Source organism: Equus przewalskii, chromosome 17 (assembly GCF_037783145.1).
Source record: "Equus przewalskii isolate Varuska chromosome 17, EquPr2, whole genome shotgun sequence".
NCBI lineage: Eukaryota > Metazoa > Chordata > Mammalia > Perissodactyla > Equidae > Equus > Equus przewalskii.
Genome location: NC_091847.1, coordinates 74,815,557 through 74,837,712, shown reverse-complemented (window position 1 = coordinate 74,837,712; position 22,156 = coordinate 74,815,557). Strand labels below are relative to the sequence as shown.

Below are 22,156 nucleotides of genomic sequence, written 5' to 3'. Positions count from 1 at the left end.
GCGCGGGTCAAAGAGGAACGACCGCGGCTAAACCCTCCCAAATGCCCCAGGGCCGGTGTCACAGCCAGCTGCAGGAGGAATTCCATCAGTGCCATTTGCAAGTCCTACTGAAGCTTCTTAGAGGGATGAGGACAGAGACAGACACTGATGTGCTGCCTGCTGGAAGGCAACTCTGCAGGCTAGATAAGGACAGGGCAAAACTCTGGGACGGAGGTACCAGACATGGAGGGCAGGACGGAGGGTCTTGGAGAGAAACGACCTCAGAGAGTTGACAAGTCACAGAAAGAATCAGTGTCACAGACCACATTCCCACTGGGAAAGCAGAAAGGTCGCCTGCCTGCTTTCAAGGTACAATTATGTAGACAGATATCAGCCCTAAGTTCCCTCAAAACGGGAGCTTATCACATCTAACACATCCTGAGTGCTCATTTTGTGCTAGGCACCTTGGGTAGAGACCTGTGCCTTACTGGAATGATCTTGTCTAAGCTTCACGACACCCCAGAACGTATGAGCTGTGCTCTCTCCTCACCACAGGGCCCTGGCACATACCCTCCCCTCCTCCCCAGCCCTGTCTTTCTTCATCTCGTTAACTGCGAGTCTTCTTCAGGCCTCTGCTTAACCGTCAGCTCTTCAGGGAAGCTCTGACTGAGTTTTAAAACCTTCTGTTCAACTTTATGATCTTAGACTATCAGGGGTTGCTCAACAAAAACGGCTTGACAGTGATGAATGTAAGGGAAGGCAACAGAGTCATTTTCTACGGCATAACAATAACGAAACTTCTTCATTGGTATATTGTACTGCTCGCATATAAATCATGCTTATGAAAAAATTTGGATAATTCTTGTCACTGACAGATTCTAATCATTTGAGACACAAGCTTATAAATAAAAGTGCAAAGATATTCACCAAACCACACAGGGTTTGGCTTAGAATCTAAACAGGTAGTTGATTCTGTTTGCAAAGTAGGGTGATGATAAGTTACTGAAATTTGTGCTCTCTCGCACGAATCACCTGCAAATCTAGGTTTTAGACATTTTTGCCTTTCAATAGTGGTCCTCTGTACCTGACAGAAATAGAGAACTCCTTAATTGGCTTCTCCCTGACCCTAAAAAGTTCTCTAGGAGGTTGGCTCGAGTCCTCCGGAGGGCGCCGGACTTAAGACACGTGGAACATGGTCTACACACCTCGAACTCACACAAAAGCCGTGCTGACCGCCCATGTTTCGGACGCGCCCTTTATCCCTCCAAAAACACATCTTCTCATTTTATCGAAACTGCCTGGATAGTAAAATTTTATTCTGTTGCCATAAAAAAGCTTTTATTATTAAAGCAATAAGGTGTAGGGAGAAGGAGATTACCACGGCAAGGCCTTTATGGTTTACTATACAGTTAATCACAGAGATAAAGTGTCATTTTATAAAAATGTTTCCACTGTCTTGACTCCTTTCTATGGAGGACTAATAACAACAACAATAAAAAGAATCAGAAAGGCACTTTAGCAGGGACAGAGTCATCATTTTCTGCCCCGTGAAAGACTCGTCTTTAAATTTGGGGACTAAGACACGGGGCGACAACATGGCTTTGTCGGGAGGCTCGACGAGCCACGTCAGGGCCACTGTTCTTCACAAATAAAGATGCCGCGACAGGGAGCAGCCGCAGGACTGGCAGCCATTGATAAGCTGGAGAGCAGAGCCTGCTGGTGGATACTGAGGAGGGAAAGCAGAATTTCAAAGGGAATTTAAAGAAATCAATCTGCAACAGCAGCCAGAGTCAGAGTCAAAGCCTTAGAACCAGGCCACTTTCATCCCCGGAAGTCTGCCTCGGGGAGGCCGCAGCGAGAGAAGGTGCCCGGGATGATCCCACACAGTCGTGCTTTCCGGACTTCTTGTGAGTGAAGTGCTTCAGTCCGGAGCTTTCTCAACTCCTTGGCTGCCGAGCAGGACAAAGCAGGCAGGGAGCCTCGGGAGGAGCCAGGGCTGGCAGGGCAGGACGAGCACGATGAAGGGCAGCCTCCTGGCCCCAGCCCCATCAGAGAGAAAGGGACTGTGGAAAGTGCTGGGGAGAAAGGATCCTAAAGAATGCTAATGGGATGTGTCAGCCTCTCGGGCCTGTACCAAATAGCATAAAGCAGGCCAACAAGGGGTAAGCCAAGCTTCCTGGATGAAGCATTTCTCTCTTCTTCCCTAAAGAGAAAGAGTAATGTAAAAACCTTCTCCCAAGTGTGGGCTCTGCTCCTTACTACTCAGCAGGAGTAAGAACCATGAATGCCCAGAGGAATGCCAGCGGAGCTCCTGGCAGCCTGGCAGCGCCCAGTGGCCACTACCTGGGCCTTGAGCTGGGCGGCTAGCGCTGATGGCAGAGGCCGCCTGTGCTGCCCTGAGTTCAGGCCTCTGCGTCCCTTCTGCTGGGTGAGAGGATTTCGCCCAGCAGGTGGAGGGCAGTGAAAGTCCCTTTAATAAACACTTAAGGCGTACTGTACTGTGATCATGGGGACCATTTCCAGTCCAGCTCCCCAAGTATTACCAGGAATTCTTGGGCCCAAGGCAAAACTAGTCGGGAGTTTCAGCTTACCCATTTCCCAACTACTGCTCCTGTCAACAAAGCTGCTGTCCCCGGCCTGACAGGCACAAATGCAGCAAGACTGAGTGTGGGGTCTATTCCTAGGGTCAGGAGGACTGGCCGCTCTAACACGTACGACAGGTGCCAACAAATGGTACCCATGCTTGCGTGCGTTGCTAACTGCCACTCCTTTCACTGTTCTGCTGCCCTAAGGGGAGCAGAATATGCATCTCAAACATGGCACTCTGGCACATTGATCACTGTGAGCGCGGGTGCCTGAGAACAGCAGACACAGGGAGATCTTGCTCTCAACTCCCCTCCACTGCCTAAAGGCAGAGCCTCCGAAAGCAGCTCCCTCGTCATCGCTCCCTCCCCGGGAGTCTCATCAACAGGGAAGACTGCTGACTGGTCACAGGATGGGAGACTCCCTGTTGACACACAGCCAGGCACGCTTTGTCACAAACTGTCATTCCTGTCTGTTCTTCTCAGGGCTTGTTCATCTCTCCTAAAAGTCATTCTCTCTCCTCTAAGGGCCTGCATCCTCTCTCCTTTCCCTATGAAGATGGTATTTAGTCCTAAATTCTAAGCCGCCTCGGGAGTCCCTACTGTTCACTGGGCCCCTCCCATGTGGACCTGCAGTATACGTGTTAATAAACTTCCGTTTGGTTTTCTCTTTTAACCTGCCTTTTATTACAGGGGTCTCACCTAAGATTTCAGAAGGGTAGAGGGAAGATTACTTTTCCTCCCAGCTTCCCCAGCCTGCCCCTCTCCTCCACCCTGTCTGCTGGGACTGGTACCACCATGCCCAGGCTCCAGGGCTCCTTTTCCTTCACTCCCCACGGGATCCAGTCCTAAGTCCATCAGAAAAGTCTCTCCTACCTGCTCCACTTCCACCATTGCCAGGTCAATGCCAGGCTCAGTGTCAAGTAGTTGGCTATGTTTATTTATTTAGTTTTTTGCTACAATTCCTGGGTCTGTCACCTTCTACTCTGTACATTTTTGCATTTAGATTTTACAACAATCTGCATTCTTTTCATAATTGGAATTTTTTTTTCTGAATGCAGCAGTGGTTACAAATGGATCTTTCTAAAGATTTCTTGATATCCACAGTGTTATTTGGTAAACATACAAAACCCAGCATATGTGTCTGCAGTATGCAGACTGGGGTGGGGACACGACCCTTTGAAAAGCTGCCTGGTGTGGCCGGCCCAGTGGTGGCCAAGTGGTTAAGTTCGCGCGCTCCGACTCGGCGGCCCAAGGTTCAGATCCTGGGCGCGGACATGGCACCACTCATTAGGCCATGCTGAGGCAGCGTCCCACATGCCACAACTAGAAAGACCCACAACTAAAATATACAACTATGTACTGGGGGGATTTGGGGATAAAAAAGCAGAAAAAAAGAAAAAGAAGAAGATTGGGAAAAAAAAGAGAAAAAAGAGAAAAAAAAGAAGATTGGCAACAGTTGTTACCTCAGGTGCCAATCTTTAAAAAAAAAAAAAAGGCTGCCTGGAGATCCTGACTATCAGGGAAATGAAGTCGCGGTGCCTCTAAGAGGGGGCACACTCCACAGAGACGGGAGCGTTACAGCCCCTCTGCTGTGGGCGAACGCGAGGCTGCCTTCCGTCCGCCCAGCACGCTGAGGTGCCTGGTTTCTACTTCTTTCATCAGAGGTCATATAATCTGTTAACGTTAATATCTTTTCGTCTGCATATCTTATATTGGAACCTTACAGTGATTTAAAGCACAGTTCATGAACATCTCATCACTGCCTGAGGTGCGTTTCTGGCATGAGACGCGCAGATTTAGCATAAGGACTAGCGCCCAACTCTCATGCAATCCTGCAGCTCCTCACAAAGGACACAGGTAACTGAAAATAAACGCAGGGATTCCTTTTTCTTCTTGGAATTTTTAAAATGACATCGGACTCACAAAATCCTGTAAATTCTACAAATCCCACAACATCCCATGTTCAACAAAAAAATTTGTATTCCTCATATACGTCCATTTAGAATTTTACATATGATTTAGCTTAATAATATAATTTCTTATCGTTGCTAATTACTTCTTAGTTTTGTTTCTTTCCACAGAGATGACTTTTCAGGGAAAGTACCTGTATTTCAGTTTCTATAGCTATAAAAATGATATGAATTACCACCACTCCCTTTTAAAAAAATGAACAAACAAAAAACTACATCTGTGGAAAAGAAAGTAAACTTCTATCTGTGAATGTTAATTATCTTACAGCACAAGAGGACCATTTAAGGAACTGTTAACATTCTTCTTCACATTTTTACTGCATTTTACATGCTCATTTAAAAAAAGCTGGAAAATATAGAAAGCAGGATAAAATAAAACAAATTTCAAAATAAGGCAAAATCTCTCTTTATCTCATACCTCAAACAGAGCCAACCACTCTGAACACTGTTGCATTTCTTTCCAGTTTGGGGGGGCATCTAAGCAGAACTCATGCTTCTTGAACATGAGTAACTTAGGAACAGAAACTAGAAGAGACTGATGTGGCACCAGCAGTCAAAGAAATGCTGGCCCACATGCAACCCATGGTAGCGAGGCAGCCCAGCCGAGCCCTCACTGCTCTGGCCTCCTGATTTCCTTGGCTCACACGTGAAAGGGGACGGGGGAATGTGCACTTCTCGGGTCAGGCCGTAGGCTCTCACCACCTGGCGTCTGTCTCACCTGCTGCCCCTTGTCTTCCGGACCTGCCCTAGCCCACTGGCCTCCCAGGTGGGGCACAAAGGAAACAGTAAACTCTACGTACTTACTTTATATTCTCAAAAGTAGACTTTCCTAATCTTAGTACACAGATGAACAGTAGTACACACATATGATTTATAAATACAGTTTCCGGCTTGAGAGGCCTGTGCTCAAAATTCCTTTATTGACGGAGTGAGACCCCGGGAACATACTCCTCCCTGAGTGCACCGTGGTCTCTCTCGCTTCTGGTTCCTCGTGTTGTTCCTTCTGCATGGAATCCTCTTTCTTCCTTCTCAGTCTCGCAAATTCCTAATCTTCCTTCAAGAGCCAGCTCACATGTCACCTCTGTGATGGACCCTTTCCCCACTAGCCAGCCAGTGTGGATTTCCCGTCCCCTCGCCACACACAGCTCCATTACACTGTTTGCCATAGTGCATTACTTCTGTCTGCTCCCACCACACCTTGGGCATTTTTAGGAAAGAGATCATCTGTTATCCCTCAGTATTTTCAGCAGTGCTTCTTCAAGTGTGGACCTCAGCCCACTTACGTTGGTACCCACTGTACTCATTAAATGCAGATTCCTGGGCCCCACCCCACACCCAGCGAATCAGCACCTCTGGGACTGGGGCCCAGATGCTCCCGGTGCATTCCAAAGTTTGAGGAGCACTGGCCTGTCACACATTCACCTGTCTCTTGGACAGACGGATGAAGAAAGGGGAAGAGAAGGCAGGGAGAAGGCGTGACAAGACACGAAAGGAGAAGGAGGGCTGATTTGGTGGCAGCTGTGGCCATTGAGAATCGAGGTCCCTTTGCCTCACTTTTCTCTTCACCAACCAGCAAACAGTAAAAAGCTGGCATGCAACATCCACAGCACACAGCTGGAAGCTGCTGCATGCTGCGGAAGCAGGAAGAGGGAGGAGGGCCCCTCTTCACCGTGTCTTGGTACAGAGGAAAAGAAATTTACTAAATGCTTATCTGGAGGGGAGGAGAGCCAGCCTAGCTTGAACTTCTATCGCGCGTCCGGCTAGAGATTTTCTAGAATGATCTGAGAAATGCAGGTCTGGTACATGAATCTTCACAAAACCCGTAGAAAGTGACAGCAGCACCCCGTTTTGTAGCTGAGTAGAAGTTAAGAACCTCAACCACCTGCAGGGCTGGAATATGTGGAGATGAGACTGAAATCCTGTTCTGTCTAACTCTACTCCACATGCCTCCCAATGAAGTGGTTAACAAAGCCTGGAAAATGTGACTTTTGTTAGAATATGGCCTACTAAGATCCAAAGGTGTACAGTCACTGGAAGGATAATGTAACACACACACGCGGAATTCTGTTACGTTAACTTCAGGGTCAGGCTTTTCTACGGTTTCTTGCTGTCCTGGCTGACAAATTGCCCAGAGTGACTCCTCGGTCTCGCTCTAGGAGACCACACGGTTACACTCTGCCCCAGTCCAATAAACAGAAATAACCCCCCAGATCCATTCTGAAATTGTGATCTGAGATGCCTCGCTTTAAAAATTATAATGTATTTTACATTTATACTAATACATAACAACAAATTTGTCTTATTTTCCCAGTGAATGTATATTATACTGTAAATTTTAAAAAAAACAAAAATAATACATACTCTCCCTCTGGGATTGTATAGACAGAATAATTTGCTTAATTCCCTTTCATATTTCTATTCTCTGATGAAAACTGACACTTCCTCTTCAGGAGCGTGTTACCAAGCTGTTTTGATTGGCAGCCTTCACTTGCTGAAAAGATTCAGAAATCTTTTCAGATTTTAAGCTGGAATCAGAATCACCTTCTTGTCCTCCAGCTCCTCTTGTGGGTCTGTCATTCCGCAGAGAAGGCTGCAGTGAAAGGAGAGCTGGCTTCCAACGCTGAGTGTGCACCCACCACCATGCATGACATTACGCGAGGAGGCAGTCACACACGGGGCTCGGAAAGGCCCTTAACGCAAGGTGTGTTGATGCTGTTTCGCGGGGACTGCACCCAAACTGGAAAGGCCAGTCTGCACTTCTGCGTTTATCAAGCTGCTCTTCCTTCCTGCTGACTGATTCACTCAGTCCTCGCAGTGGCCCTGGGGAAACACCTAATGCAGAGGGAAACCTCGGGGAGGAAAGAAAATACGAAAAGAGAAGCTCTCACCTCCACAGAGCGAGCTACCCCCATTCAGAAGGACACATACGCACAAGCGAGGCAAGACCAGAAATTCACGGCACCACAGGGACTCGGCTCAGTGACAAAGTCACGGGAACCTTGAGTCCCTCCACGGTATGTGGCAGCTGCCCTCTCACCATTTCAGAAGGGAGCCTGGAGCTGCTTTCTGTTACTGGACTGGGCAGAATAAGGAAAAGGGTCATTTTGGGCAATCTGTCAGCTAGGACAGCAACAGAAACCATACACATGACTCTCTTGAGGCATAAATATATTTATTAGCCTCTTCTGTCATTGCCTCTTAACATCCTTTGCAGGCGTATGTTCATCTCCATACTGTGTGTTCTTTCCATATGCTGGCACAACCTCGAATTCTGGGTGTGGGAGAAGGAGCAGGTTTGTTTAATTTCTGTTGTGTAGTGCTTTATACAAGTCACAGGCAGGCGGGCACCTGGTAAAAGGCAAGAGATCTTACACGATCCGAAGAGAAACCAGAGCATCAGGTGGGCACTTAGGAAAACCAGGAGCAGGAAGGGGAGTTGTCAGAAAGGGAGTGTGTCACAAAGCCTTGTTGGGACAGGTTTTCATCGATGGGAGCTTGTATTCATTTCAGAGTAGAAAGACATAGAGACCTTTTATTAAATTTCTTTCAAAAACCATAAAAAATACAGCCCAAACTCTTATCTTCATTGCATGTTTAGTCTAAGGAGTGACAAAATCTAGTAATCATTTACCTCATTGCTGATATTTTACATAGGGAGGCTATGTAAAATACAAATTTTAATTCATAATAAAATTATTAAGGCTTTGTAAAATTATTACGTAACAACGCCAAGTGGCTGAAAAGGTTCCTACGTCAGCTCTCCTACTGGTAATCCCATTACAAACACCCCTTGTTGAATGGTGCAGAGAAAAGCACTGTTCTATTGCTGGACAACACACTACTCCACATGCCCTCGACGCTCGTGGGTGCACTAGGAATGCTGACTGTTTCCGCGACACGGTTTTAAAATGGAGTTGCTACTCATTACCCATGCTTATATCAACATCTCCCACGTGACTTAACTTGAAAACCAAGTTTGCTTGTTGTCACAGAATCTATTCTGTGACACCGATCTGATTCCAGGACCTGTTTACCTAACACATATTTTTCCTATATTTAACCACCAAAAGTCTATATAGCGCCACAATTCCGATGATTCTCCTCATTAAGAGGGTATTTAAATGATCCACTAGTATCTGCTTGACCACGACTGCATCATAAGATAATGCAAAAAGGCCTTCTGCTGTCATGCAGTGTAAATAGCACAAGTGCTGGGACACCTGAGGATGTGGCCAGCGTTAGAGCAGCCAGACATATGCCACGTGTGTCCAGGAGCACCAAGCAATCCTGCTGCCTGGCTGAGGCCAAAGAAAAAGGAGAATCCCCTAAAGAGATGCCTAGTGGGCCATTTCCCTGCTGTATTTACCTTTACACGCGTCACATCTTCATCCTGATCCCAGTCCCACCGCGATAGCTGGGTCATTACAGTATGAGAAAAAGGCTCAGGTAGAGACAGAATGGCTAATGGAAGTGACCGCTTGTCATTAGCCACAAATGTCAGTTCTTAATATTTCCATTTTCTCTTAAGGACTGGCTTGAATTCTATAATGAAAAATAGACAGGGGGCTGGCCCAGTGGTGTAGTGGTTAAGTTCACTTGCTCTGCTTTTGTGGCCCAGGGTTCACAGGTTTGGATCCTAGGTGTGGACCTACACACTGCTCATTAAGCCATGATGTGGTGGAGTCCCACATACAAAAGAGAGGAAGATTGGCAGCAAGTGTAAGCTCAGGGCCAATCTTCCTCACCAGAAAAAAAAAAAAAAAAAGACAAAAAGGCAAAGCCCTCAATTTTCTACACTTCAATATAACTGTTTTTCTGGTATTAAGACAAAAATGTAATTTGACCTTTAAAATGTGTAGCTAGAAGGTTTATGTTTCAGGCAGTATGGAAAAAAATTTTCCTACTTCAACTACATGAAAAGAGAAGACAACATAGTTGTTTTTGCGTCTGTGAATGATTGGAAAGGAAATTTCCTCTGCCATGTCTCCAGTGGTGGATCAGGAGGGTGACAGTGGGGGAAGGGCAGGGAGATGCTCAGGGGAGCTGCAGAGGGAGGAGTCTCAGTCCTCTCTCAGGGCGCGGAGGGACAGCAGGACATGCAGAAGGCTGGGCACTCTTCCTCTTGCCACCTCAGCATTCCTGAGATCTTGGGATGCATCTTTCTTTGTTACGGGTGCGGTGGGGGGGTGGTCCTGCGCGTTCTAGGATATTTAACCGCATGTCTGGTCTCTACCCACTAGATGCCAATAGCACTCCCTCCCCGCAGTGTGACAAACAAAAATACTCCCAGACATGCCAATGTCTCCTGGGGGCAAATTCATGCTACTGAGGACAGGGCTCCAGCCCCAGACACAGCGCTGCCTACGCAGGACTCCCCGCCAGGGATTCTCAACCACGGGTCACAAAAGAATCACTGGAGTTCTGTAAAGAAAACCTACTCCTGGGTCCACTTCAGACCAGTGACTCCAGCCTTCCTGGGGGGTGACACCTAGGCAAAAGATGACACAAGGCTCTATGGGTTTTTAACTACAGTGTACACACACACGCTTCGGTATGGAGAGAAGTAGACGTTAATTTCCAGGCATCATCTTTCAGGCAATGTTATTCACAAAGAGAAAAAATAAAAAACCCAAAGAGCACAGAGAAAGCAGGCTTTTGGCATTGGATGGAAAGCCAGGGATTACACAAAAAGCAGCTAAAAGTCTGAGGAATGTGAGGGGAAAAACTAAATAATGAGGAAAGAATCCTGGTAGGGGATAACCCCGCTGAAGAAAGAGGGTCTTCTCTGGACTCACACTGAAGTAGTTCCAGGGCTGGATTTGGGCACCAAGGAGCAGCAAACTGGGCTAGGGGACAGACTTGCCCAGGCTGTTCTGAGATGCAGCTTCCCACTTGGGAGGCTCCTCAAGCTCACGCATGTCCCAGAAGAAGGGCACAGTGTTTAGATGTCACAGTGGCCATGTCTGGTCTGTGCGGGTCACCCTGCTGACCGCCCCGCTGGTCTGTGTTTGGTTTTGCTTGGCTACCAAGAGGGCTCCAGCGGCAGATGAGAGGCCCCCCTGAGTGGGACTGAGGGATGCCAGAAGAAGGTACACTTATCTCAAAATAGCTTCTCCTACAGCCTGAATTTCTCACTTTTAGAGTTATTCTCTTGGCTGGCAGAGTCTCAAACAGACTCAGTTTATATCTGTTAACATGCAAATATATCACTTTGGGAGGGAGGACAAAAAAAGGATGAGGTTATCAGAGACACAAAAATGGGCTCCAGTGGTTAAAAAGAAGAAGGAAAGGGGGACGGGACCCCACTACGAGTTCCTGGCTGTCCTGAGTGGCATCACGGTGGGCAGCCCCTGGTCTGCAGGGGTAGCGGGAGGTGTCCCGTCTTCTCTGTGAGGGTGGAAACCCCAAGATGGAGAGGAAGCGGGCAGAGAAGGGCGGAGTGGGCGAGGCCTTAGGGTCAGAGGAGCGGAAACTCCCGACCTGCTTCCAAACTCTGCTTGAGTGGGACCTGGCACCGCCTCAGGGAAAAGTAAACAGGAGGTACAGGAACGTTTCTGGCCCTTTATACAGAACACTTGCTCTGACTGATTTCTCTTTCCTATCTGAACCCCAAGCAGCCTAAAAATATTGTCCCCTCCAGCCCCCATTCTCTGCAACCCCGTTACCCCACCCCAGCCCCCAGCACACACCCTCCCCCCGTGGCGCACGACCATCCTCCACTCTCTTTAGGAATGCTTTTAATTAGATGTGAAATCGACAACAGCACCAAACAATCTTTACAGTTCTATTTTGAAATACCGTCTCCCCCAGCATATGGCAAAACTATCAAGTATTGCTCTCCTTCCTCAGTGCTGTTTGAGTTTAATGTTTTATTGCTCATTTTAAGCCTTTATCATCAACTGGTACAGGCACACACACAGACTTGTGATGAGAAGCTAGACTAGCCTGCACACAAAGTGAGGGAATCTGGCAGCTATGATTCCGAAGGACAACTACTGTCCAGTCACGGTGGGGGCCAGGCACAGGGAAGAGAATCCCGCGGTTTCACCAGAGGTCCTCATGTGACTCTTCACACCACTGCTCATGTTGCACAATATATTTTCTGTTAGGACATATTGTGAGAGCACTGTGTCATCAGGGTTCCCCTCTCAAATCCCCAATTCTTTCTAAGAAAAGGAGACTGATCCGTGTCATGGTCATTTAGCCCCGTGTGACACAGGGTCTTGGTTAGATGCCAACTCTGATATCCTAATTGAGCTCCTGACTGGTTTTCTTTGGTGACTGTGTTGAACCCAGTACTCCTCACAGCCGGACAGGAGGGATAAGCACGGGTCATCCCACCCAGGCAGTGCTCAGCATCATGCCCAGGCAGTGCTCAGCATCCTACCCAGGCAGTGCTCAGCATCGCACCCAGGCAGTGCTCAGCATCCCACCCAGGCAGTGCTCAGCATCCCACCCAGGCAGTGCTCAGCATCGCACCCAGGAAGTGCTCAGCATCCCACCCAGGCAGGGCTCAGCATCCCACCCAGGAAGTGCTCCCTTGGGGCTGAGCAGTGCGCACGAGAGCCTCCTCCCAGCCTCGAAAAATCATCATCCTCAGGAATTCCAGCAGCAATTTGGGGGAATTTAGCAAAGTGAATGCCGAGAACTTCTCAAATGAGAGTCTCTGTGTAGTTCTGTGGAACTGAACACAGGAAACCTAAGTGAAAATGGAGTCAGGAGGCATGAAGGGAGGGGCTCTCCCCACACCGCTCACCAGAATACACACCCAGCCGGAGGGAGAGGACTTCCCTCTGACCAGCGACAAGAGCTGCCTGCGCTCGCAGCCAACAACAAGCCGCCACAAACCCCCAGGTTCCTCCCAGACCTAAGGAGAGCTCGCCCTCCCTTGGTCTGGTCGGACTTGCCAGCGATAAACATTATTTGCTTTTCTTGATTGTAATTCCTCTGCTATTTCCCCCCAAAAATCATTTTGGCTAGCTAAAGACCTTGTTACATTATTTTTAAGGTCGACATTTCCTGGTGACAATGAAGGGACCTGAAGGAGAGGAGCTCTTGAGGAACTAAGGCCCCAGGACTGGGCAGGCCCCTGGCCCCTCTGTGCCCTCCGGCCCGCGGTCCTCCTCCGTTTCCTTGGGTGAGTCTCCTCTCAGATTCCAAATTCTTCCTTCTGGTCCAGCTCTCCGACTGTAGCGGGATCCCTCTTCTTGAAGGCATCGTCCTTTCAGTGAGCACTCCTTTGTTTTTCTGAACTTCTAAATTGAGATTATGGAATACCAATCCTCTAAACACTCTCCGGATGGGGCTCCTCCCGGGACCCCAGCCAGTTTTATGTTTCAGAACAAAGTCCCTCCTCATGAGTATTTTTAACTAAATGGACCGATCCAACCAAAGATCATTTAGAACTTCAATGGCCATTATGGGGTACCTTCGATCTCCCCCAATTTGTTTTTCTCAGAACTAAACCGGAAGACCTCGGCTCTAAAATAAAACAAACTGAATGGACACCTACTTCAATTGGTATGTTGAGGCTTCCAAGCGTATTCAGGACTCTGCAACTGCCTCTTTACAAAATACCATTTCTGAATGGTCCGAGGCGAATAAACAACTGGAAGAAGATAACATCGGAGGCCTCCTGACCCGCTTCACCCCGCACCAACTTCCTCTCCCACTCCGCCTACCTCACCTCCTTGGTACCTCCACCCCCTCATTCCAGCCCTCTCCCTGAACCTCTCTCCTTCCTCCTCATCTGAAGCCGGTAGAACCTGCCCCTTTAAAATCAGAGCCTCTGAGGATCCTAATGCTACGCCCCTAATTTCCCACGTCCCCTGGACCAAGGCAAACTGCGAGCCATTGCTGAAGATTTTCCTAGAGTTACTGAAGATCCTCACAGATTTGCCAAGGAATTTAATAGTCATCCAGACTTAAACAGAGTCTCAGATTTATACCAGCTACTTCACATGCTCGTTGGCAGAGGCCAAACCCAGTATTGGGTGAAAACAGCTAATTGGGATCATCCTAACAAATCTCGAGAACTGCACATGAGAGACCACCCCCTGCACATAACCCCTGCACATGAGAGACCCCCTGCACATAACCCCTGCACATGAGAGACCCCCTGCACATAACCCCTGCACATGAGAGACCCCCTGCACATAACCCCTGCACATGAGAGACCCCCTGCACATAACCCCTGCACATGAGAGACCCCCTGCACATAACCCCTGCACATGAGAGAGCCCCTGCACATAACCCCTGCACATGAGAGAGCCCCTGCACATAACCCCTGCACATGAGAGACCCCCTGCACATAACCAACCCCGTCGTGTTATATGACCCAGTGCGCAATCCCTAGGGCTGCTGATTAGAATAAGACTCAAGCTTCCACCCAGAAACCCAGTGAACCTGTGCATGACTCCAAATTGTTTTTAAGGAAAATTCTGGTCTCCCTATGGATGTCGCGTCTACTCAGGTAGCCTTCAACTCTAAGTTCGTTAATGCGCTAAACCAGGACTTTTCTCTCTTGGGTAAGAGAACCAGAATAGAATGGAAACTATGTCCACTCCAGACTTAGTTTATTTGGCAAACGAATTAGCCCACACCCTAGATGATTCTACCAAGAAAAGACCGTTAAAATTCTTAATCTCCAACCTCAACAGATGGCAGCCCCTAAGCAAAGCCCCTTCATTATTGTAAGAAGCCAGGGCATTGGGAAAAAGACTGCTATAAACTAAAATTCCCCCACCCAATCTTTCTAATGTCCTCCCACTTCTTAATGATGGGATTCTGGGGAATCACAGGGGCTCTTCCCAACCCTTCCTCTAAACTGGCTGGAGAAGCAATTCTCCAAATTAGGAATGAAGTTTTATCTGTCCTAATTGATTCTGGAGCTACACTCTCATTGCTCAACCCCACTACCATTAAACAGCCCCAGCCTCAGAGTACTAAAACAATTCAAATAGTGGGGGTCTCTAGTAAACCTCAACAAGTCAAGAAAAAAGATATTGAGTCAAAACTGTTTAGTGCCCTTTCAACAGGAGTGAAGAGGGCATATCCTTATGCCCAAAGTGGTGATGCCCATGCCGTCTGGCCAGTTCTATAGCAATTTCCATTGCATTTATCATTCCCAGTTTTCAGGACTAGTTGAATTACCAATGGCATCATCAAAACCCAGTCAGCAAAGTTTGTAGAGACCTTTCAAACACCCTAGCCAAAAGCATTGCCATTGGTCCTTCTGAACCTTTGGAACCCACCAACTCTCAGCCTTTGAAGTAATTAGTGGGCGCCCGATGCATTTAGCCCCTGCCTCTTTTGATTCACAACTGATAAAAGGAGCTATACCTCAATATTGTAAAGGTCTAATTGCATCCATTGAGAGTAACCGTACATTAGTGGAACAGTCTTTCCACAGCCCACTCCCAGGAGATGAAGACCTTGAACGTCACACCTTACTACCTGGATATTTTGTCTGTTGGAAAAGACATCTCCAGAAAGACTCTCTTCAACCCCATTGGAAAGGCCCCTATTTGTTATTGTTAACTAACCCTTGTGCCACTAAACTCCAAGAAATAGACTCTTGGATCCATGTGTGCTGTCTAAAGAAAGCAGCAAACCCTGACTGGACCTGCTCGCTGACTGGTGATCTAAAAGGACAGATTTCCAGGAGTTGAAGCAGACGACAGCTGATGGAGACAGCCTTGCACGATGGCTGGACCGGGCCTGTATATCTTTCCCCCACTGTTACTCCTCGCCTTATTTTCTCCCCCTCTTTTTTGGGGAAGATAATGCTTTTACCCATATTTCCCAATCCATTGCCAAAGGGAGAAACCTTTCTCATTGTTGGATTTGCCACCAGAAACCCTGATCTGTCCATGACAGTGGTGACCCTCTACTATGATCTTAAGTCCACTTGCTGTAACAAAATAACCCTTCTCTGTGCAGCCTTTGGGGACAAAGTCCACAGGATGGCTTCTTCCCAAATATTCCCTAAACACCACTGACTCTTGGCTCGAAAGGGGCAATTGACAAAACACTATTATTAATCAAACCCTAGCAGGAGTCTTATGTGTACCACCTGGCTTTATCTTTGTCTGTGGCAAATGGAACTCTCAATGGGCTTATGAATGTTTGGACAGCTGGTGAATGGGAGGCCAATGTTTATGGAATGGGTAACGTTAATATCCATAATAAATCTGAAGCTTCCTATTGGTCTTCCCAGTAAAACTTCACAAGTGTCTTAAACGGGAACTACCCAGGGGCATACGAGACTCTGGGTTTGCCTCCATAAGGAGAGCCTTTCTCCCTTGGTTCAGAGTAAGTGCCAATGAGCATATGATCAGAAATCTCTCCCTAACATTAGGAGAGCTAGCCAATCCCACAGCGAAAGCAACAGCAGCCCAACAATGACCACTTGACTCATTGGCTAAAGTAGTTTTAGACAATCACACAGTCCTTCATGACCTACTTGCTGAACAAGGAGGCATTTGTGCGATAGCAAATACCACCTGCTGCACATGGATAAATGCCTGTGGAGAAGTAGAAACCCAATTACCTAAGATCAGGGAACAAGCTCACTGGTTACAGCAAATTTCCCCTGACTCTCCATGGTCCTTTGATTTATTCAGTTGGTTACCTTCAGGTCTAAAGTCATGGCTTAGAACCAGCATACAAACTGGATTTGTCATATTACTTTTAATTCTTGCTTTGCATAATTATTTTTAAACTATGTCCCTGTTGCCTGTCAAACCTCTGCAGAAATGATGCACCAAATAGAACGATGTTGGCTGAACACTTTGAGATGATAAGATATGATCTCAAGAGTGAAAATGCCTGACAGTTCCCCGCTTCTACCTCCCTTGTTACTCAAATGAGACCTCAAATAGTTCCTGACCACTATGTGCTTTCCTTCCAACATAGGACATGCCATCTAGGAAAGGTCCCTCCGAGGTGCCCAGAGGAGAAACATAATTCCATTAAAACTGGATGACCCAACTCTTGATCAGCACCACTTTCAAGGAAAGGTCTTGATCAAAAGGGGAAAATGTGAAAATGAAGAAAACCTAAATCAAAATGCAGTAGGGAAGCCATGAAGGGAGGGTGCCTCCACTTTCTCCTAAGACCTTGCCTTTGTCCTCAGACTTGCCTATGGCTCACTATAGTTTGCTTGCCCCAAATTGCAATTCCTCTGCTGTTCCTGAATAAACTCACTTTGGCTAACTAAAGACCTTGCTATTTCACATTTCTAAACTATATACAATGTCTCTCGAATGCTTTGGTGAGAGCACTGGGCGGCCAGAAGTGAGGAGAGGAGAAGAACTGGAAGTGCAATGTTGCTCACGCACCAGATGAGTTAACACCTGTCTGAGCACCAGCACTCTTTCTGGAATCCTACATAGGACTTGTCTCACATCCTCCATCCTCCAAATATAGATATGCCTTAGAATGTAATCCTGGGGTTGCAAATGCATTAAATGAATGGTGTTGCATTCAAAATTCCCTCTAATGTCTAGAATTCGTGATTTTGCCATCAATAGGGAAACGTCATTTTTTTTAAACATTTAAGCTGCCTTCTTCAATTCTGTGATCTGCTATTTTTCAAGAGCAACACATTCCCTAAAATTCATCCTTTTCTCCCCCCTCAGAAAACGAGAGGGAGGCTTAATTCAAGTATATCACCATGTTGGCTGGGCTGCAGGCTTATTTACAATGGAGGCAAAGTTTTTTCGTTTGGCCGAAATGCATGTAAAGAGTTGATTAAAAAACACTTTGGTTTTATTTTTAAGTTAACATTTACATAGTTATTTTGGGATCATTTTTATTAAGGATTAGATCAGAAAACAAATGGTGGTGGTTACTCATTTTGTAGCAATAGCTTACAGAAATGGTTGACCTAAATTTCTTCTTCATCCGTATAGAGGAAAAGGGCCGCTTTGTCAAGTAGGTGACTTTCACACAGAAGTATGGCTGAGCAGAGCTCATTCAGAAGTGATCCTTCCCATCAGTTTAAAACAAGGCGAATGACAAGCAGAAAAAAGACACACAGCTTCCCTGGGTGCTGACTTTCCTGGCCCCACGCTTTCAGCTCTTGAGGAATAAAACACTCAAAGAATCCGTTATAAATCTCAAGAAGTCTCATGACCCATGTGATGTTCATTTTACTAAGGAAATAAAAAATAAAAGTACTCAGAGCAGCTGGAAGAGAGAGGTAATTTGAGGTCATCGCTACACTTTGTCAATTAGTGTGTGAGTCACTCGATGGAAGGGACCATACAGAGGCCTCAGAGGAAGAGTTTATTCTAAAATGCTGCATAAAAGGGTAAGACAGAGTGGTCTTCTCTGAGCAGCTAACTAATGCCTCCAGACAGAGGCATTAGACCATGACCCCCACGGGCTAAATCTGGCCCCCTGCCTTTCTGCATCCTCTCCGGCTGCTTTGGCACCACAACAGCAGAGCTGAGTAGTTGCATAGAGACCTTACAGCCCGTAAAGTTTACAATGTTTACTAGCTGGCTCTTTACAGATAAAGTTTGCTGACTCTGGCTCTAGAGAACAGGCCTGGAAGTTGAGTGTGGTTATACATATTAGGGTAACTTAGGGATAGAGTGAAAATCATATAACCATAAAATTTAGAAGTCAATAATAATAATGACAGTAACAGCTTTCATTTGTATAGCATCTTTACTTTCTCTGAGTACTTTCAAACATATTCTTGGAGTTTGCTTTGAACAATTAGTTGGGCTATAATCTGATCAGAGAAGAGATCCACTAAGGTTGAGATGCCGTGACTGGGTGGAGGGTAAATGATTCCCTCACTGAATGATAACTGAAGGGATGGTTTTCTTTCAAGTCCCTGGTGTCTTTGGCACCCTTGGGATCTTTTATGTGCCAGATGGTTTAAAATTCAAGAATTTTAGATTAGGTTAGTGTTCAGTGTAACCCCTAGTTTTACATAACTCTACATCCAGCTAAGAAGCACATCAGTGTCAGGGAAAGGCTTGGAATAGGAAAAATATGCACAAGATGTGATCAAATACTAAAATTGTAGGAGGCCAATGAAATACAGGGAAGATGTTATGTGAACCTGGCATTGTGGATACGCATTTTCTTTATCCTGTAGTTTTCCACTTTAGCACCTTGACTTTCCTCTGGGGAATCATAGCTCTTTAATTCTCATTCATGGAGTTCAGGGGGGGCTCACCTCACTGCTAACTCTGTGGTAGGCATGTGACTCCAGTCTGGCTAGCGGGGAGACTGTCCCTCTAGCCACAGTACTGGTTTAGGAACAGATATATGACCCAACCCAGCCAATGGGAATTAGCCCTTTGTCTTTGTTAGAACTGTTGGAGACAAAGCCCTCTCTCAGACCACAGGTGCTAAGATTATGTGAGCCTGGAGCTGCCAGAGGATCATCTTTGCTGCTACATGGAGAGAGTATGAACAAGAATAAGCAGAACCAGGAGACTGTGGGAGCCAGTGAGAGAGGAAAGGAGGGAGAGAGGGAGTGAGGGAGGAAGAGGAAGACAGAAACTGAATCCTGATAATATAATTTGGGCTTTGAACCAAATTTGCCTAAAGGAATCTCCTGAAATTTTCATGTACATCAGACAATAAAGTCTCTTTTGTCTTTAACTAGCGTGACTTGAGTTTCTGTCACTTGAAACCAAAAGAGTTCTGACTGATACACTGAGAACATTTTTCTACTGATAATAACTTAACCTTTACTAACAGATTTTTCATTCCAATTATGGACGTGAGCAAATGTGCAGGGCTCAAAGAAGTGTCTTCCACCACAATCAGTTGCAGAGCAGGACCAAAACCACACAGTGTACCATTCCTGAATTCTAGTCTTAAAGATACCCAAGAATGGGATTCTAGTACTAAGCTTATGAGGGATGTTTCTGAGTTTTTCTTATTTTATTAAGATAAGGCTGGAAAATATTTTTTCTTAGTAGCATTCATGATATTAGCCTTCCAGGGAGGTGTCAAAAATCTCACTTGTTGAGGTTTTGTTCTTTGTTGAGGTTGGCTTCTCCATCATTCACACACTTTTGGGCCAACTCAAATTCCAGTGAATCATGCGCGTCAGGTTTCTTTTTATTCAAACACTTTCTCTTCTTTATTCCCAGGGTATACGCCTCTGCCTGCAGGGCTTACAAAAATCTGCTAAAGACTTGTTCTGTGATGTTTATGGATTAAATAAACAACGTTTTCCATCTGATGCTTTTACTTATAGGAACAGCTCAAGTGCCATAAATTTAGTTTCTCAGTTGAATTACTCACCAGTTGTGTAATTCAGCAAAGGCAGCTTTAATCTTCTTCACCGAACTATCCACTTCCTCCTTGATCATGACACGATATCTAGTTAGAGAGACAGTGCAGCGTTGCAAATCCTTCACCGATTTCTCAATATTTGGGCCTAAAATTAACGTCAAGTAAAAATGGTTAAATTGAGTACTTTATCTTTTTATTGTCAGCTAAACAACAAAGCAACTAACTCACTCCCCCGCCCCCAGTGAAAAGAGAGAGATTTGTCTTTTGTTTTTCAATGGGAAAAAAAAAGTTCTGTCAATAGGAATGTTCATAACCCAGAGTTTTTAAAATGCAGAGTGGGTGGTCTGTGTGGCCCCTGACTGCTGTGAGCTCACCAGGGGCTTTCTCTGGCTGGGCTGTTCTGGGCACATGTGTCTCCTTTGCTCTTTGGAAAGAGGCTCTGATCATTATGTTCTATCACAACCTGTAGTTTCTTAGAATCTGATACGTCTAAAGACCATTTGTGCTGCTGGCTCTCTCTGTAAACACCAGTCTGTGTGGTTAAAAGCTAGCATGGCTTTTGGAAGAGGAAAACGACATAGAGATTGGGAGAGGTACAAATGAGCTAGAGAGAGGATGGAGCACTGGTGCCAGGGACGCTGGCTCCGGCCCGCCAGTCCTGAGCCAGGCCTGTAACCACAGCAGGAGCACCGAGAGCAGCTCCATGGGAGCCAGTCTTGCCTGATTTCCTGAAACTGTCACCACCAGGGTTTACAGATAGTGCAGAGCAAATAGGCAAATGGTATTTACCCCAACAAGGGCCTGTTGCTTAGAAGAAAGAAATCTCCCTCAAGAAAAGTGAGAAAGTACATCAAACAAGCCAAGGAAATCAGATACCACTGAGGTTGAATAAGAACAAGATTATTCAATCTTCTGGGAATCAGAAAGGAAGTGGTTTAGCCCCTTTCCCTTTTAATACCAGTCATGTAGAACATATATCAAAACTTGAAAAATAATAGAAATATAGTGTGTCAAATATAAAACCTTCTTCCCACATCATATGGTCTGACAGTTCTAACACGGAACTGAATTTAGGTGAGGAAGGTCAGATGTGAAGAAGACACACCAGCCCCCAGACTCATTTTCATTCAACTCAAGTTCAGAACTTGTGTATCAGGGAACTGTACATTCAGCATTCACATTTCCACAGCAGTGCGTGCATTAGCATTTGCTTTATAAGATAACAGGGTAGAAAGTATTTGTGGTGCAAATTCATCCATGCCTGCAGAGAGAACGGCCACAGAGGGTCAGAGAGAGGGGAGGTAATTCCACGTAGGCATTCAAGGCCTTTGATTCACATGGGAGGAACCACATCCACCTTTCAGTCTCTGTGGGTCACAGAAGGAATACAATCTCACGTGTCTCTCTCCTCACTAAGCAGCATCTTCCAGAAAGTTCTGTCATTCTGGCACTTCTCTGTGTGTACAAAATATGTTGAATCATTTGTGCAAAAGAAATCACTTTACCTCTTTTCTTTGCCAGCTCATCTGGCTTTATTTCAAGATGAGCTGCAGGGGCAATGGACTTAACAGGAGATGTTTTTGCCTTAGGCTTGCTTGGGTTACAAGGCTGCTCAGCTGACCCCTGTAGGCCATCTGACCTCTCTGGTGTTCCATGTATAGGTTTGGGGTTCCCATCTAAGGACAGTTTCTGTTGCAGTGGTCTGTTGCCTTCTGTAAGAAAACACCAAATAATGACTGTGAAGTGATAAACTAGAAACACTGATGATAAAGTGATGGGGGATGCCAAGATTTTTGGTTTTGTTTACATGTTGGCCATAATGCCTTTCATTGCAAACAGTCAGGAAACTGTTTTAATGGAATCCCTAGAAGATTAGCGGATATGCTAGAAGTAGAAATAGCCTTGTACTTGGAGTCAGAAGACCTGGTGGGGGTTTTGGCTCTGGTAATTACTTGCGGGGTGACCCTGGGCAAGCCACCTAACATCTCTGAGCCTTAGTTTCTTCACCCATAACTATCCAGGAAGGTTATTAGGAGGTTTACATGAGATGAGCAGGGTTATTTTTTGTTTTTTATCCATTCAACAAATGCTTAGGCATCTTTAAGTAGGACTTTGTATTGAGGCTATAAAAATGTAGCCCCCCTATCTCCAAGTGAGACATTAACGTCTTGTGGTATTTTATTCCAAATTAATGAAGGGAGAAGAGTGATTGGAGATGGGGCAAGAATGAAGTGACAACAGGTACTATAATCATATCATCTAATTTATGGAGAGGTTAAATCAGGAAACATCATCATAACATCTCAACTCTATTTAAAATCTGGGGAGTCAGATTCTCTCTGGAGCTTTAAT

General features: G+C 46.0%; 1 protein-coding gene across 31 annotated transcripts in view; it reads right to left on the bottom strand.

Annotated features, from left to right (window-relative positions):
* The window catches only part of SPATS2L (spermatogenesis associated serine rich 2 like), a 166,526-nt gene that overhangs the window by 19,709 nt on the left and 124,661 nt on the right, over positions 1-22,156 (bottom strand). For 17 of the 31 annotated variants that reach the window (XM_070580536.1, XM_008540901.2, XM_070580533.1 and 14 more), the window contains 2 exons: positions 21,310-21,516; positions 19,814-19,949 (listed from right to left, as the gene is read on the bottom strand). In XM_070580536.1, coding sequence (XP_070436637.1) covers positions 19,814-19,949; positions 21,310-21,516 — 343 coding nt within the window. The remainder of the gene's footprint in view (positions 1-19,813; positions 19,950-21,309; positions 21,517-22,156) is intronic. The other 14 variants (XM_070580543.1, XM_070580546.1, XM_070580548.1 and 11 more) reach the window with 1 other exon arrangement.